The sequence below is a fragment of the Nicotiana tabacum genome, chromosome 3 (genome assembly GCF_000715075.1).
Source record: "Nicotiana tabacum cultivar K326 chromosome 3, ASM71507v2, whole genome shotgun sequence".
Lineage (NCBI taxonomy): Eukaryota > Viridiplantae > Streptophyta > Magnoliopsida > Solanales > Solanaceae > Nicotiana > Nicotiana tabacum.
The window spans coordinates 36461381-36476318 of record NC_134082.1 but is presented as its reverse complement, the minus strand read 5'-3'; the positions used below and the strand labels follow the sequence as shown (position 1 = coordinate 36476318).

The 14938-nt window shown below is 34.2% G+C and overlaps 2 protein-coding genes across 3 annotated transcripts; one reads left to right on the top strand and one right to left on the bottom strand.

Annotated features, from left to right (window-relative positions):
- Positions 1-3148: 3148 nt before the first annotated feature.
- On the bottom strand, positions 3149-9025 carry LOC107774785 (CBL-interacting serine/threonine-protein kinase 23). 2 transcript variants are annotated; one of them, XM_016594430.2, is made up of 15 exons: positions 8031-9025; positions 7449-7511; positions 7129-7200; positions 6926-7033; positions 6760-6840; positions 6565-6618; positions 6351-6476; positions 6170-6259; positions 5883-6002; positions 5634-5759; positions 5027-5143; positions 4664-4720; positions 4496-4570; positions 4011-4095; positions 3149-3465 (listed from the first exon to the last, which is right to left on the bottom strand). In XM_016594430.2, the coding sequence occupies exons 1-14, from the start codon at positions 8211-8213 to the stop codon at positions 4015-4017; spliced, it is 1353 nt and encodes a 450-aa protein (XP_016449916.1). In that variant the 5' UTR covers positions 8214-9025; the 3' UTR covers positions 3149-3465; positions 4011-4014. The 2 variants fall into 2 exon arrangements, with proteins under 2 accessions (XP_016449916.1, XP_016449915.1); XM_016594429.2 differs by having other exon boundaries at positions 4020-4095.
- A 3293-nt stretch (positions 9026-12318) lies between these two features.
- On the top strand, positions 12319-13808 carry LOC107774788 (uncharacterized). Its single transcript, XM_075243123.1, has 2 exons — positions 12319-12389; positions 13145-13808. Exons 1-2 carry the CDS (start codon positions 12319-12321, stop codon positions 13806-13808), a joined length of 735 nt encoding a protein of 244 aa, XP_075099224.1.
- Positions 13809-14938: the final 1130 nt, after the last annotated feature.

The following is a 14938-nucleotide window of genomic DNA, read 5'->3' as shown; positions in this document are numbered from 1 at the left end:
TAAGGCCACCTGGCAGTTTGCTTTGAATTTATTGGCTGATTGTAGATTTGGATAGCATATTGTAAATTACAGACCAAGGTTCTTCGACAAGTAACTTATCCTGTCTGGTAATGGAGAAGTGTCTTAAAATTGCAATTTTAAACAGTGACTACTTTAATTGATTGGAGGAAAACAGAGTAAGTACTCTCTACGTTCCAGTTCCGTCAAACTTATTTACTTTTTGATCCGTTCCAAAAAGAATGATCCTTTTTTAAATTTGGAAATAATTTAGCTTAAATTTACAATTCTACTTTTAATGATAAGTTTTTATAACCACTCAAATACTCTGGGTCTCTTTTTGACTTGTTTAGGACCACAAATTTCAAAAGTATTTATTTTTTCTTAAACTATGTGCCCAGTCAAACAACGGAGTGAGTTTTATTATTTAAAAAAAAATGGATAGCCTGTGAATAGCATTTTCCCACGTGCAATAGTATCCAGTCGGGTGGAAAATGGCTGCACTACCAATTGCATTGTTTGCTCTAGACTCTAGTGATGACCTTTTGATCTTTATAGCGGATCTGGTAATATATGAACGCATAATTTTTAATTTAGACTTGAATTTATTTGTGTAAAACTAACTTACTGAAATATTAATATGACCTCATAACTTAAATAAGGTGATGTGTTCGATCCTGAACCTAAAGAAATAAAATCCTGAATTTACATCATATTTTAAGTTCAATAGTAACAAAAATGAATGGATAAGCAAGACAAATTCTTGTGTAATGATGACCTTCTAATCTAATTATTACTACTCCCACTGTTCTAATTTATGTGAACTTGTTTGACTGAGCACGGAGTTTAAGAAAAATGAAACTTTTTGAATTTATGGTCCTAAACAAGTCAAAAAGAGGTTCAGAGTATTTGTGTAGTTATAAAAACTTCTCATTAATGGGAGAATTGGAAGTTTAAACTAAATTATTTTTAAATTTAGAAAGTGATCATTTTTTTTGGGAACGGACCAAAAAGGAAATAGGTGCACGGAGGAAGTAGTATTTTAAGCCCATTCATAATCGTTCATGATAGAATGGATAAGCAAATAGAAATCCTTGTGTAATGACAACCTTTTGATCTTATTCATAACCGTTTTTTATGGATGGATAAGCAAGAAATCCTTGCAATTAGACAAATTAATCGATAAGGTTAGCTAGGTTTTTTCTCTCACCAAGTAATAGATCTTTCATTACAACAGTAAGATAGATAAGTGCAAGCGAAACGAGAAGCAAAGCAAATTCTGTGATTCTACTTCTCCAATTTTATAGTAATAACTAGTGAAATAATTCGCGCTTCGCGCGGCCTTGAAAAACATCTATAAAATTTCAAAAATGATGAGATATTCTTGAAATTTTGTTGAAGCAAAAATATGCTATTACTCAGAATGTCCTCAACTACAATCCAGAAGAATAAATGGACCAGAAAAATTATAACAAAATAAAATAAAATAAGGAAGGTGACCATAATAGAGTAATCGCAAAGAAGTTAGTATTAGGAAGCAAAATGTGATAAAAGTATCTCAAAGTATTCGTAACCGACTGATCTGCTGGGTAAAAATGAGATCAAAATAAAACATACACGGCATATTTAAAAAATAGCAAAGTATGGAGTGTCACAAAATCAATCATTAATTTTGTGAAAGAAAAGAAAAGAAAAGAGAAAGTAAGAATCTCTGCTCATTAATCGAAATCCACATTCATATACAAGGCTTTGGCTCAAAATTTAAAGGATGCCAACCGTTGGTAACCAGTTTGAAACGGAAAATAGGTTACAAAATTAAAAATAAAAATAAAAAGATACAATCCTTCTCTTTCGCAAAAAAAAAAAAAAAAAAAAAAAAAAAATCATAGAGAGAAAGCACATAACAGAAAAGATCGATTGGCGCATCTCTACAGTTCTGCCTTTGTTGTCATCACCTTTGCCTCCTTTATGGCCGCACTGTCACTTTTTTTTCCGTTAAAATCCTTATTTTGTCAAAACCCCTCCTCCTTTATATCCTTCAAATCTGAATGCACTCGTTAATTTGTCCAAATTAACAAAATAAAATACAATTTAAAAAATATGGAATGAAAAACCTCTGTAACCTCATGAGAAATCTACATTTGATTGCATGCTAATTTAGTGTCACCTAACTTCTACAGTTGGGAGTTTTGGGATGCAGTATATGCACTTGTCCTTAACCTTGCTTCTTGGCAATGTTTGGCAATGCTAGATTAGCATAAACAATTCTCACACAACCATGTTGCATATTAGACTTATCATAGTAAGATGCTCTCTCCATTTCTGTTTCTCTCGTCCTTTTATTGCTATTCTTCTTTATTATATCATCCAATACACAATTGAATACAGAAATTAAGAATTGTAACAATTGTATAATTAGAAATATGATTGAATACTAAAAGTCATTAAGGAGACCTAAACATGTAACGGAAAGATTAAAAAAACAAAGAAGAAGAAAAAGAAGCGAAAAAGGGAGTGGGAAAAGGACTTGATAAAGGAGGAAACATGGGTCTAAAAGAAATAAATGATAATAATGATAATAAGGAATGACATAAATAGGATGTGTTAAATTTTCTCCAAATTTTGTAGACATCAAATGAGAGAAAAAAGCCAAAAAAAAAAAAAGGAGAAAAAAGACATGGTACTTTTGTGGCTTATGAGATGTACCACAACATCTTTTTTATTCCCAACTTTATATATATATATATATATATATATATATATAGATTCTTTTGCTATGCTTCAAAATGTATGTAAATGTGTGCAACTAGACAAAGAGTTTACTATGTTGACTTATGTGTTATATTTTTAATGGAGACGAAAATATTAAATATTATCAGAAAGTTGTTAAAATATTGCATCCAAGTCAAAAATTTGAATAGTTTAATTTAGTATTTAAATTCTTAAAAGATGTAGAAAATAAACTGTCCACCTTATGTTCCCAAGACATAAATGTCACACAAATTGCAATGTAAAGAGTTACAGTTAACCTCTGTACAGTGTATAGCCAGAAAAAAAAAAGGTTACACTATGTATAGAAACGATGTACTGATTTTTTAATTGGGGCAAGTTAACTAGTAAAATATTAAAAATTAAGTAACAACCCCAGAAATTGGATCCAGCAACATGTTATATAACACACTTTGTTACCACTTCCAGTTCAATAAAAGCACATATTTGGAGATCCGTAATATCTTGTCACCAAATAAGACAACAATGGCAATGTAAAACCAGTCTTAATTTTTCTAAGTTTACGTGCCTTAATCGTACATAAAACAATGTATTATAAACTCGTCGATGCTTAAAACACTCTGTTTGACATCAACTGATGATAAAAGCGCTTTTTACAGCACAGCATTATCTAATATCTAGCACACTGTTTGCAGAGCTTATTCACATTGGCAACCCAAAATCAAGTTGCGACGAGACCTGCACACATTGAAAGGAGAAAGAAATATAAATTTGATGCTTGTGCATAACAACTCAAAATTAGTTACTTTGTGATGAAGCTTTCTTTAATTGTTTTTCACTTTTCATCTGTTTCCATAAAAGAAAGAGAAGAGATTGAGTTGTGTGGAGGGCCAAGTCCTGATACTTTGTTGAGATAATATCACTAAAGCTTCCATGCACAGACAAGTAAAGAAATATAATCAGACGACACTCATTTCTATGCTGAAAGATGTCACACGTCTACTGAGATAAAGGCTCTCTTGTTAGCCAACCCTCCCTCCCCTTCCCCTCTCCCCGGGAAAAAGACCCCCACCCCCCTTCATATGATTCCGGCATTGGCACATAACATGATCCTACATCTAATTGTTCCCACCGATTCAAAGAATATCAGAACTTGGGATTTGCACCATCATATACAAGTAAAACCAACACAGCAGTTCAATAGCTCGATGAAAATTTTAAATTAATTTTTTCAAAAAGGCAGAAGCTCTAGAGTAGGTAATAAGTCAGTGCAGTCATCATACCATACTAACCATCTTTTACTTCCTCTCCTCCTTCCCCCAGTTGCCACACAATGTCTTTCAATCCGGTAGACAGGTTCTTGTAAAACTGTATCAAAAAGAAAATAACAAAATAACCTTTATCAGTTTATGTGCATTAAAACACATGCATGGACAGACCACAGAAAGCCTGATATAGATATATGGTCCAAGTGCAAAAATACAGCGTAACCCCTATAAACATTAGTAATAGATTTAAAAATGCCTTGTAAGACCAACTATCAAATATCATATAAAGTCTTCTATGTATAGCGAAGAAGCAATTATAAAGTACTTGAGCGGGATTAAGCAAGATCCACAAATAAGCAGGGCCAGCTATCTGCTTCGCTTCATTCAACTAGCAGGTTTGTCTTTAGCTCAGTGAGCAAATCACAGAAGATTAAAGGCAGTTTCTATGTATATCCCCTGTCAATGAAATAAACACAGCAAACACTTCCAATTAAGTTTACCTTGTGAAATTCCAAGGTATCTCCTCCAGCCTTGCGAAGCTCAACCATGTATAGTGAAGGTGCCACCTCGTAAATCTACAGCAAACTCAAAGTTGGGAAGTTGTCTTACAAAGTCTGAACGACAATGAAAAACATAGCTGGCCTGAAGGTCCTCCAAAACAAACATACCTCGGTTGCAACGGATAAATGACCTTTGCGCCCACTCTTCTCCCCATGAAGCTTAATCTGGCACAAAAAAAAAAAGAGAAAGAATAACATGAATGAAATTTTAATCATAGCGAAGAACTAAATATTAGGACTTTGAGATTCAAAAGAATTTGACACAACTTGCTCATATGTTTAATAAATATACTTGATTGAAGAAACTTAACAGTTATGTAGTGAACAATTACAAAAATGAGATGAGGATTTGAGATGCTTGAAAACCTATTAACGACTCTGAGCATCATTAGTTGTACTCGCATCGCTTTTATAAGATTGACAATAGAAGAAAAAGAAGTATCAAGCACAAGAATAACTTTTCTGATTCACCTTGTAGTTATTTTTCCTCACATTGAAGCCCAAAGGTACAGCAGCTTCTTCAATTTTTGAGACAATTTCATTCGCAGGACATCTCGATGTAAATCTTGTCTCCCTTTTGACTAGCCCCTGTAAAAGTAGCCTAGCTTAATCCACATGCTTAAAACTTCTGGGACCAGATCAATCTGAAAAGCTAAGCATTGAAAGTTCTATATGCCACATATTTAGTTTGTTTATTTCCTCGTTTTGGGCTTCAAAGGGGTTGGTTTTATTGTACACCAGGAAACTAACATGTATTTTGCATTTTAATACAAAGCAAGAAAATTATATCTATGCAACATTTGGGTTTAAACAGAACTGATAGGTTTCAACTTGGAAGATCGCAATGGCGAACAAATATTCATACTCACCATATCCTTAAACTACTAATTTTTGTAACGCTCAATATTGTTCGCATATTTTTAAAGTGAAAGTGAAAATTTGAAAAATTTATGTGGTTCCAATTTAAAATGTGAGTATGTGACCAAGCACTACTTCACTTGAACGTCTATCAATAAGCACGTCATGCTGTGCCACTTGAGAAGTTTTGTGCGAGATCATAAGCTTCACCAACACATACCATTTGCTTTTCAAACAGAGAACTGAGATTGAGACCCTGAGAAGTTGAAATAAGCTCAAAAGCATTCATAGTCAGTGGTGCAGAAGGCCGTTCATCCCGTCTCTCCACAACAAGATTCGAAGAGTCCTGTGTTCATGAAAAGGCAAATGAGCCACTCATTTTATTGACTATCAAATGTTCATTCTACAGGAATCAACATACAAATTCAAAATTCTTGCAGCCCTATTTCACAGGAACAAGTATACTTACAGCAGATTCACTAAAAATAGCATTCACATCATCAAGACTAACATCTGCCTGCTCAAAAACAGGTGGACGATACCCTTTCTTGAACCACTCGTTCTCAATGACCTCGGAAAATGTGATGCGCTGTCATCAAATGATAAATTCCATAAAATTCCAAGTAAATTTTGGGAATGAAACAAAATTTGAGGAGCTAAATGCAAGTGCAAACAAAGAGCCACTAAACACATCTGTTGTGTGTAATTTTTCTGCTTTATTTCCTCCTTTGTATTGGAAGGGGGAGATAAACATACCGTCTGTGGATTGGGATCCAAGATTCTTTTGATTAGTTTCTTCGCACTAGAGGAAAACCAGGGTGGACATGTAAATTCAGCTTTATGTATCTGTAATAAATCAATTCCTCGTCTCAACATTCTCCTTCAAGGGAAATAATGCAGATTATATTTTGGAATGACCAGTAATAAATAAGCACACCTTCTTATATAGTGCCATGAGATTTGACTCCTCAAAAGGCAAATAACCAGCCATAAGTACAAAAAGGATTACACCACATGACCACAGGTCAGCCTTAGCTCCATCATAACCTTTATTGTTGATCACCTACATTAGCAAGAAGCAAACATAGGAATCAAAATTGTTGCTCAGAGGATAAGAAATAAAATGAGTTATGGGACAAACTAATGAGCACCTCGGGAGCCACATAATTTGGTGTTCCACATGTTGTATGTAGTAGTCCATCTTCCTAAAAAAACACATCAACAAACTGAAGCTTAGGTACATTTCGATTCAGTAACGCAGTCAATGTCAGCAAACTTATATAGCAGTTGTTCATCAATCAGACAGAGTAAAGAGCGGCTTTGCAAGAGACAAGAAGTTGACATACGCGAACTTGCTGAGGCAGCGCACTCAGTCCAAAATCCGAAACTTTAAGAACACTATTTGCATCCAGCAACAAGTTTTCAGGCTATAAATCAGAAAAGGCAAAGATTATAAACCACTTAGTCATTATCATCCTATTTTTCACTTAGTAGAAAAACAATAATTCTTACCTTGAGGTCTCTGTGGAATACACCTCTACTATGACAGTAGTCAACTGCATTTATAAGTTGCTGAAAGTATTTTCTTGCTTCATCTTCTTTCAGCCTACCTCTACTAGCCTGACCTCAACAAAACAGCAAAAGCTTACACATTTCCTGTTGCAAATGGAAAGAATGAAAATAGCAGTTAAGAGACTCAAGAAAGAGCATCTTACAATTTTGTCAAACAGTTCGCCACCAGTAACAAATTCCAAAACAATATATATCTTCGACTTGCTGGCCATGACCTACGTGATAGAAGTTTGAATCATTCATCAGGTAAACAGTGCAGCAATACTTAGAAACCTGCTCCAGTTATTCTTATCTAACAATCGCCCCAAAAGACTAGCGATCAGCAAGAGGAAAATCCAGGAAATTGCAATCCCTCCTTTTTTTTCTTCTTCCAGTTTTTGCTTGTTCATTTTCTTTTGCTTGGGGAGGGGGGCGGAGGGGTCTAGGAGAAAGAAAAAGCTAGAGATAAAAAGCTAATACTAACCTCATACATTCGGATAACATTGGGGTGTCTTATAAGTTTCATGGTTGATATTTCCCGTTTAATCTGCGAAGGACATAAAATGTTACAATTGCACTTTTTAATCTACAGAAACAACAAAGATTAACATGGTAATTGCGAGTTGTAATGTTGTGCACCTATACAAATAACTAAAGCTACTATAAACTAAGATCTTTTTGGTTTGTAGGAGTAGAAGATATCATCTAAATTGGACATCTCAAAAATTCGAATTCAATGGCTGCAGAACTCATATACATCACTCATGTACTCTTGAGCAATCCTTTTCACAAAAGAAACATCATATAATATGAACAAGTCAGCAATCTCCATTAATAATAAGTTATCAAGATTAGAAATCCCTAAGAAAGGCTTAATCAACATGAATTTCAGACAAAAACAATTACATAGGCTGGGCCAACATGAATAAAATAAAATATCACAACTTTTTAGTATATCATCTTTCTTCCATTATATATTCATGATAAAAACAAAAATATGAAAAAGATCAAGTTTTACTATATCAAATCACAGGAAATCTCACAAACAAGAATTTGAAACATATACCTGACCGATCATCTTGTGCTTCATGACCTTCTCTTTATCAAGAATCTTAATGGCAACATTATCACCAGTTTCAACATTCCTTGCAAATTTGACCTTTGCAAAAGTACCCTCCCCAAGGGTCCTCCCTACATCATACCTTCCCACTCTAGTCCTCCCACTTCCATTATTTGATCTTGAACCCATCTATCTCCAAACTTTCTATTTCTTACAGATCCTAAAACCTTATTAAATCCCTACCCTAAATCAATACAAATCCCATCCTCTTGTTTTTTTTCTTCCCTATAAAAAAATCTTCTTTTATTTTTTTGCTTCTGGATTAAGCCTTAAGCTAAATCCTCTTCTTTTTACAAGGTTGCCAAACCTGGGACTTGGTTACACTCATCTTAAACTTTTCCAAAAAAAAAAGATTAAAAAAGATTAAAGAGAACTCAAATATTAGAATAAACTATTCAGATCGATGAGTATATGAGAAGCTGAATACAAAAGGCTATGTTTGAGAAACCAAAAACCCTTTTGGGAACTGAAACGGAAAACGCAAAGATCCATTTAAAAGGAAATAAATACAGCGTATTTGGACAATAGTAAATGGAAGGGGGATTCCTTTTTCTTCCTTCACATATCTCTTTCTAGAAAAATTGGATCTTTTACTTTTCAAAAGGAAAAAAGAAGAAGAAGAAAAAAAGATTGGATCTTTTACTATTCAAAAGAAAAACAAAAAGAAAAAAAAAGATTGGATTTTTGGAATTGGGTTTATTATGAATGTGAAAGAAAGAAAAGGCAAGAAGGGCGGGGTTCGCGGGGAAACTGATGGGTGAAGTCTTTAATGGTGTTCTCTTCGACGTAAAATTGGTTGAAGAAGAAAGATAAATGACTGATGAGAGAAAATGTAAACTAATTAGAGAATAAATGGGAAAAGGATGAAGCAGTGAATGACAATGAATGGGGGGAAGGAACGAACTGAGGAAGGTGATGCCTGAGATTTTCATATTTCAAAAGAAAAAATTATTAATATCATGTAGATTCATAGTACACGTATCTCCACAAAGGACAAAAACTAATAAAGAAATTTGGAATATGAATTATGACACAGAAGAAGAATTTGTGTCGCAGTCTCTCTATACAGCTTCTAGGAGAAAAACGGTTGTTTTAGAACAAACACCATGTTAATCATGTATTATTGAATAAGTCTTTCATATTAATTTGAATTATTGGCGGACCTCCCCGCTAGGCAGTTGCTACACTTCAGCTACAGTTAGTGAGCCCCGCTTACTACCTGGGGTCAAGTATATAATTTTATTATGTATATAGATATTTTGGGTAGGTCGGGCCCTATCTCAACACTTATACAATTTTAAACTATCCTAAAGCCTTCATAGACATATGTTGACGCTTTCAAATATGTATAGATGTTATTACCTAGTTTTCAAACGACTTATGTTTCAAGTCTTTGGTATTCATACCCTCAGTTTTTGTTATGTACAAACAATTCCTTACAGAAACATGTTATTATCTTCTCTTTACAGATGCTCTATGTTTATATGATTGTTATAAATGATATGACAATTTGGTTTGCTCGGTCAAGTTAAGATAGTGGGTGCCAATCTGCCTCACTCAGGTTTGAGGCATGACAGTTTGACTAGGAAATGCTCGACACATGTCGTCCATCATGATAGTCATGTGTCATAAATGTATTTTACCAAGATGATCACGCAATTCAATATAATATTAGAGCATGTGAAGATCACGGGTTGAAGTCTCTGCAACATCTATTATTAAAAAGAATTTTCACATCTTGACCCATGAAAGAGAATTAGATATGCACGTGAAGAGGTATGTTAAGAACATAATTGATTATATAAAAATATATCATCTCTAATAGCTTAATCTTTAAAAGTATATGGTCACATAGTTCAATCGATCTCTTTTAATTTATGTTCGTACTTTACATTCGTGGTCTAAAAATTAGGTAAAACGGATATCTAATCAAGTCAAAAATGATTATCCAAAACATACATTTCCTAGCTCAGTTAATCTCAGAGGGGATGAGCTTAGCTATGAACAACTACATCAACCAAATGTGGATGAGCAACATTCTCCAACCACTAGCTCCATCAATGAACCAAAACCTAGTAAACAACATGCAACAGATGTGGAATATCCCAAGAAACTCCAACCAGCAGAAGCCTCAAAATCCACCTCTAAATTTCCATTCTTTGCTCCGGAGGATCTAATGCTCTTCAATCCAGTATTCACACAATGGACTGCTCAGCCCATGCACAACCAACAGCACGACTGACAACTAGATCCAATGGAAGAGCAAGCTCCAGTCCAAAATTTTGAAGCATATTTTCTAACATCCAGATTTCCCTAGTATTGTTTCTAACAGCTGGAAAAATAAAGACCTAGTTGAAGGAACTGAGTCCTTTCAAAAAAAATGTGTTAGATTGGAAAAAAATAACCTATGGTAATATTTTTGCTAAGAAAAGGAAAATTCTAGGCAGAATTGATGGGATTCAAAAATCTTCTAATTACCCAACAAGCTACTTCCTTAAAGACTAGGAAACTAATTTGATTGAGGAGTATAATACAATTCTTAAACTAGAAGAAGAGTACTGGAAGCTTCGTTCTAGAGTTAATTGGTTAAATGAAGGTAATGCAAATACCAAGTTTTTTCACATAAAAGCCACCCATAGAAGGAGAAGAAATAATATTGTGTTTTTTAAAGACAACTCAAGGAGTTGGATTGAGGACCAATCCTCCCTAATTAGCCATGTTACACACTACTTCTCCAATATTTTTACAACCTCTCACGATAGGTCTGACTGGCGATATATTAAAATTGATGTTGCCAACTTCTCACATATTGACCTCTCTAACCTAGATAAGCCATTAACAAACCAAGAAATTAGAAAAGTTGTGTTTTCTCTTAAACCCTACAAGGCACTAGGCCCCGATGGGTTATACCTTTTCTTTTTTCAAAAAATTTGGCACATTCTAGGAAGTAAGGTCATCAATCTATGCCAAAAAAAAAAATTCAACATCAGTAATGCCACATGAGGTTAACAAAACCTATCTCTGCCTAATTCCTAAAATTAATAATGCTAATAGCTTGAAGAAGTTTAGGCCGATAAGTCTTTATAACATGATTTATAAGGAGGTTACTAAAGTAATTGCCAATAGAATCAAACCCTTTCTTAACCAACTGATCAATATACAACAAACTAGCTTCCTAAAGGGTAGAAGAGCTAGTGATAATGCTATCATTATTCAAGAATTTTTAAAGAAGGTTAATTTAGCCAAAGGGAAGGAAAACTTTTTACTAAAGCTTGATTTGGAAAAAGCTTTCGATAAATTGGAATGGTCTTACATCTATCGGACGCTTAAATTTTTTAAATTTCCTAGAAAAATTTCTGCCCTTATCCTTAGATGTATTACCACGAGTACTATTTCTATCTTGGTCAATGGTAACAAAACTAAGTAATTCACTCCCACAAGAGGTATTAGACAAGGGGACCCCATGTCACCTTACATATTCATACTTTGTATGGATATGCTTTCTAAGAATATTAACCACCAAGTAGATACAAGGAATTGGGTGCCTATAAAGCTCAATCCTAGCCCCTCCCCCTTATCTCATTTGTTTTTTGCTGATGACCTAACCTTATGGGTGAAGGCAATAGGAAAATAATTAATACAATTTGCAGAAGTATGGAGAATTTTACTTACGTATTCGGGTTTAATATCAACAAAGAAAAATCAAAATTGATCAGGTTGAAGAGCTGTAATCAACACACGCGAGACCTGGCTACTAAAATATTTGAGATTATCATTAGCAAAACCTTTGGTACGTATATAGGGTTTCCAATGCTAAACAACTACCCTAGGCACAAGGATTATCAACCCTTACTTGATAAAATGTGTGCTAAATTAAACAATTGGAATGCTAGGTGGTTAAGTATGGCGGGCAGGTGCACACTAATAACTACTACTTTAAATACACTGCCAAATCACCTAATGCAAATAAGTCTACTTCCCACCAAAACCCTAAAAGAAATAGACAAAATCCAAAGAGATTTCATTTGGGGGACTACGAGGGAAAAGAAAAAAATTCACCTTATTAGATGGAATATGGTTACCAATACAAAGATTAATGGTGGATTGGGTATTAAGAAAGCAAAATCTAAACACATGGCCATCTTAACAAGCTTGGCATGGAGGATACTTACTAATCCAACCTCCCTGTGGGCTCAAACTCTTATTAGCACCTACGGGAAGAGTAAGAGAACAAATGGCACTTCAAATACTTGGAAAAGTCTCTTCAAGGGTTAGACTGTTTGTAATAGGGGCATTAGATAGCCAGTAGATAGACATTCACATATGAACGTCTGGGACTCAAACTGGATCCCGAATATTCTAAGTCTGTGTAATAATATTTCAAGACCATTAACTCAAAATGAAGAAAGATTAACTATTAAAGATATTTGGGATAATAAGGGTTGGAATTTAGGAAAAATCTCTTTTGATCTCCCTCAAATTATTACAAACAGTATTAATGCATTAAATCCCAAATACCAAGTCAATGACCCTAACAATCTCATTTAGAGTCTTAACCCTAGCGGTATATTCTCAACAGCCTCTTGCTATAACCTAATTGTTGAGCAAACACCCCATAACCTTTCTTTTAAATGGATTTGGGACATCAAATGTCCTAACAAGTTCAAATTTTTCATATGAAAATTCTACCACAAAAGACTTCCTACAAGAGGCTACCTAGCTAAAATTGGTGTCAATATAAACCCAAACTGCCCAATATGCAAGGACAACACTGAATCGATATACCACATTTTCTGGGAATGCACAATAGCTCAAGCCTTCTGGCAATCCATAGGAGTGTCAATTAACAATCACGGGTAGACCAATAATTGGTATGAATTATTACGAGATGCAACCCCTATTAAAATATAAAATTACATAACTTGGAAAGATACACTACCATTTGCTCTTTGGGTCATTTGAAACAACAGAAACCTTAACAACCACAACAATACCAACTCTCACATTAATGTAAAAAAAGTTTTTGATCAAACACTGGAATACACTTTTCTCATATCCAGGGTCGATATTTACAACAAAATCATAAGGATTAATGTAAAATGGCAGCCACCACCAAGAGGTTGGTTTAAGGTTAATATTGATGGTACCTTCAAAAGCAACTATCTGGAAGGAGGTATAAGCGGAGTCATTTGTGATTACAAGGGACAATGGCGGATAGGATACCACAAGAAAATTCAAGCAACATCACCAATAAAAACAGAACTTCAAGCATTTCGGCATGCACTTCAACTAATTATCAGGGAACACATATTCCCAATTGAAGTAGAAACTGATGCCACAGAGGTCATACGTTTTCTTCAGGATGATTACCCAACTTACAATAACTTAATTTATGAATGCAGACGGTTAATGGAAGAGGCATCGAGGCAGGGCACAATCACATTGAAGCATAGCTTCCGTGAAGGGAATATGATGGCTCATCTTTTGGCGAAAGCAGCACTAGTGCAACGTAGCTACAATAAATTATGTATCTATGTTTTACCACCTGAATTTGTTATAGATGTCTATGACAAAGATCAGGATGGATATATATATGTTAGAAGTTGTTCTAGGGACCAATGTGGTCATATAATTGCTTTAGGTAATGACAATGCCTTACAAGGCATAATATTAGCCTATGATGGCATATGTATTAATGACAATGTTAACGGGCATGATCCCTAGTTATGTTTAATATAAGTACCTTTCATGTTCAAAAATAAAAAAAAAAGGGACAGATGGAAAAAAGGAGTTTAATATGAGATTTGGAGTCTTTGCTAGCACATGGAAGCTATAGATTATGGCTCTTGGGGACAAATTGTTAGGTGGTGGATATTTCAGCACAAAAAGAGCATCTTTACGTGCCATAAACAATCTTAGAATTGAGCCCAAACCACGAAAAATGGTTTTTTTTTTAACTTGCAAGCACTAATCTGCAAAAGAACAAAAGAACACATTATAACAAACATACTTTTCGTCTATACTTACAGCAAATTCTTGTGGTTCATTTTTCAAAATCGTGACCAATTAGTACTTTTCTTTAATCTATCATAGAGATATTCTAAGCTATATAATCTTACAAAATCTATATTTCTAATATCATGTTTGATTTTCCTTAAAAGCGTAGACGAGTATAGATATTCCAATACGATGAACCAGACATTAGGGCGATGGACCAGAAAAGCATTTTTAGACTAGAGTGGTCCTCTAATTAATTTCAAATTTATGTTAAGAACAAGCTCTAGATCTGCCATTAATGGAGTCACAGATTTGGGGAAGAAGAGAGAACAAAGAAGAAAATAAGAGTAAGGTTCTGGAGAAAGAGTGGAACTGAATTTCTCTGTCTCATTAACCGAAAAGTATATTGTACACACTTATATATCTATTACAATATAATATCTCCACTAACTAACATTATGATGGCTAAGCAACTATCCTCTAACTAATTATCCTTCTAGACGAGTACAATATAAATAGCTAATTGTACAACTATTTATTTCTACACTCCCCCTCAAGTTGAAAATGAGAAATGTTTTTCATTCCCAACTTGGAAAGTAATGCTGAATGTTGTTGATGGCCTAAAGCCTTTGTCAAGATGTCTGTAGGCTGCTCTTGACTGGGTATATATGTAATTCTGATCAAACTTTCTTGTATTTTCTCCCTTATAAAGTGGTAATCAATCTCTATATATTTTGTTCTCTCATAGTACATATGATTAGCTGTTATTTGTAAGGATATCTTGTTATCACAGTATAAATCCATAGGCATCTTCACATTTACCTACAACTTCTTAAATTGTCTTTTCAACCATATCA

Bases quoted from the DNA above. Each gene is read 5' to 3' on its own strand.
- LOC107774785 (XM_016594429.2), bottom strand. From the start codon at position 8,213: ATGGGTTCAAGATCAAATAATGGAAGTGGGAGGACTAGAGTGGGAAGG. The intron at 6,841-6,925 runs GTAAGAATTATT...TCTGATTTATAG, and splicing joins TATTCCACAGAGACCTCAAG to CCTGAAAACTTGTTGCTGGA. The intron at 5,144-5,633 runs GTATGTGTTGGT...CTACTTTTACAG, and splicing joins CTCTGTTTGAAAAGCAAATG to GGGCTAGTCAAAAGGGAGAC.
- LOC107774788 (XM_075243123.1), top strand. From the start codon at position 12,319: ATGGCACTTCAAATACTTGGAAAAGTCTCTTCAAGGGTTAGACTGTTT. The intron at 12,390-13,144 runs GTAGATAGACAT...TCTCATATCCAG, and splicing joins ATAGGGGCATTAGATAGCCA to GGTCGATATTTACAACAAAA.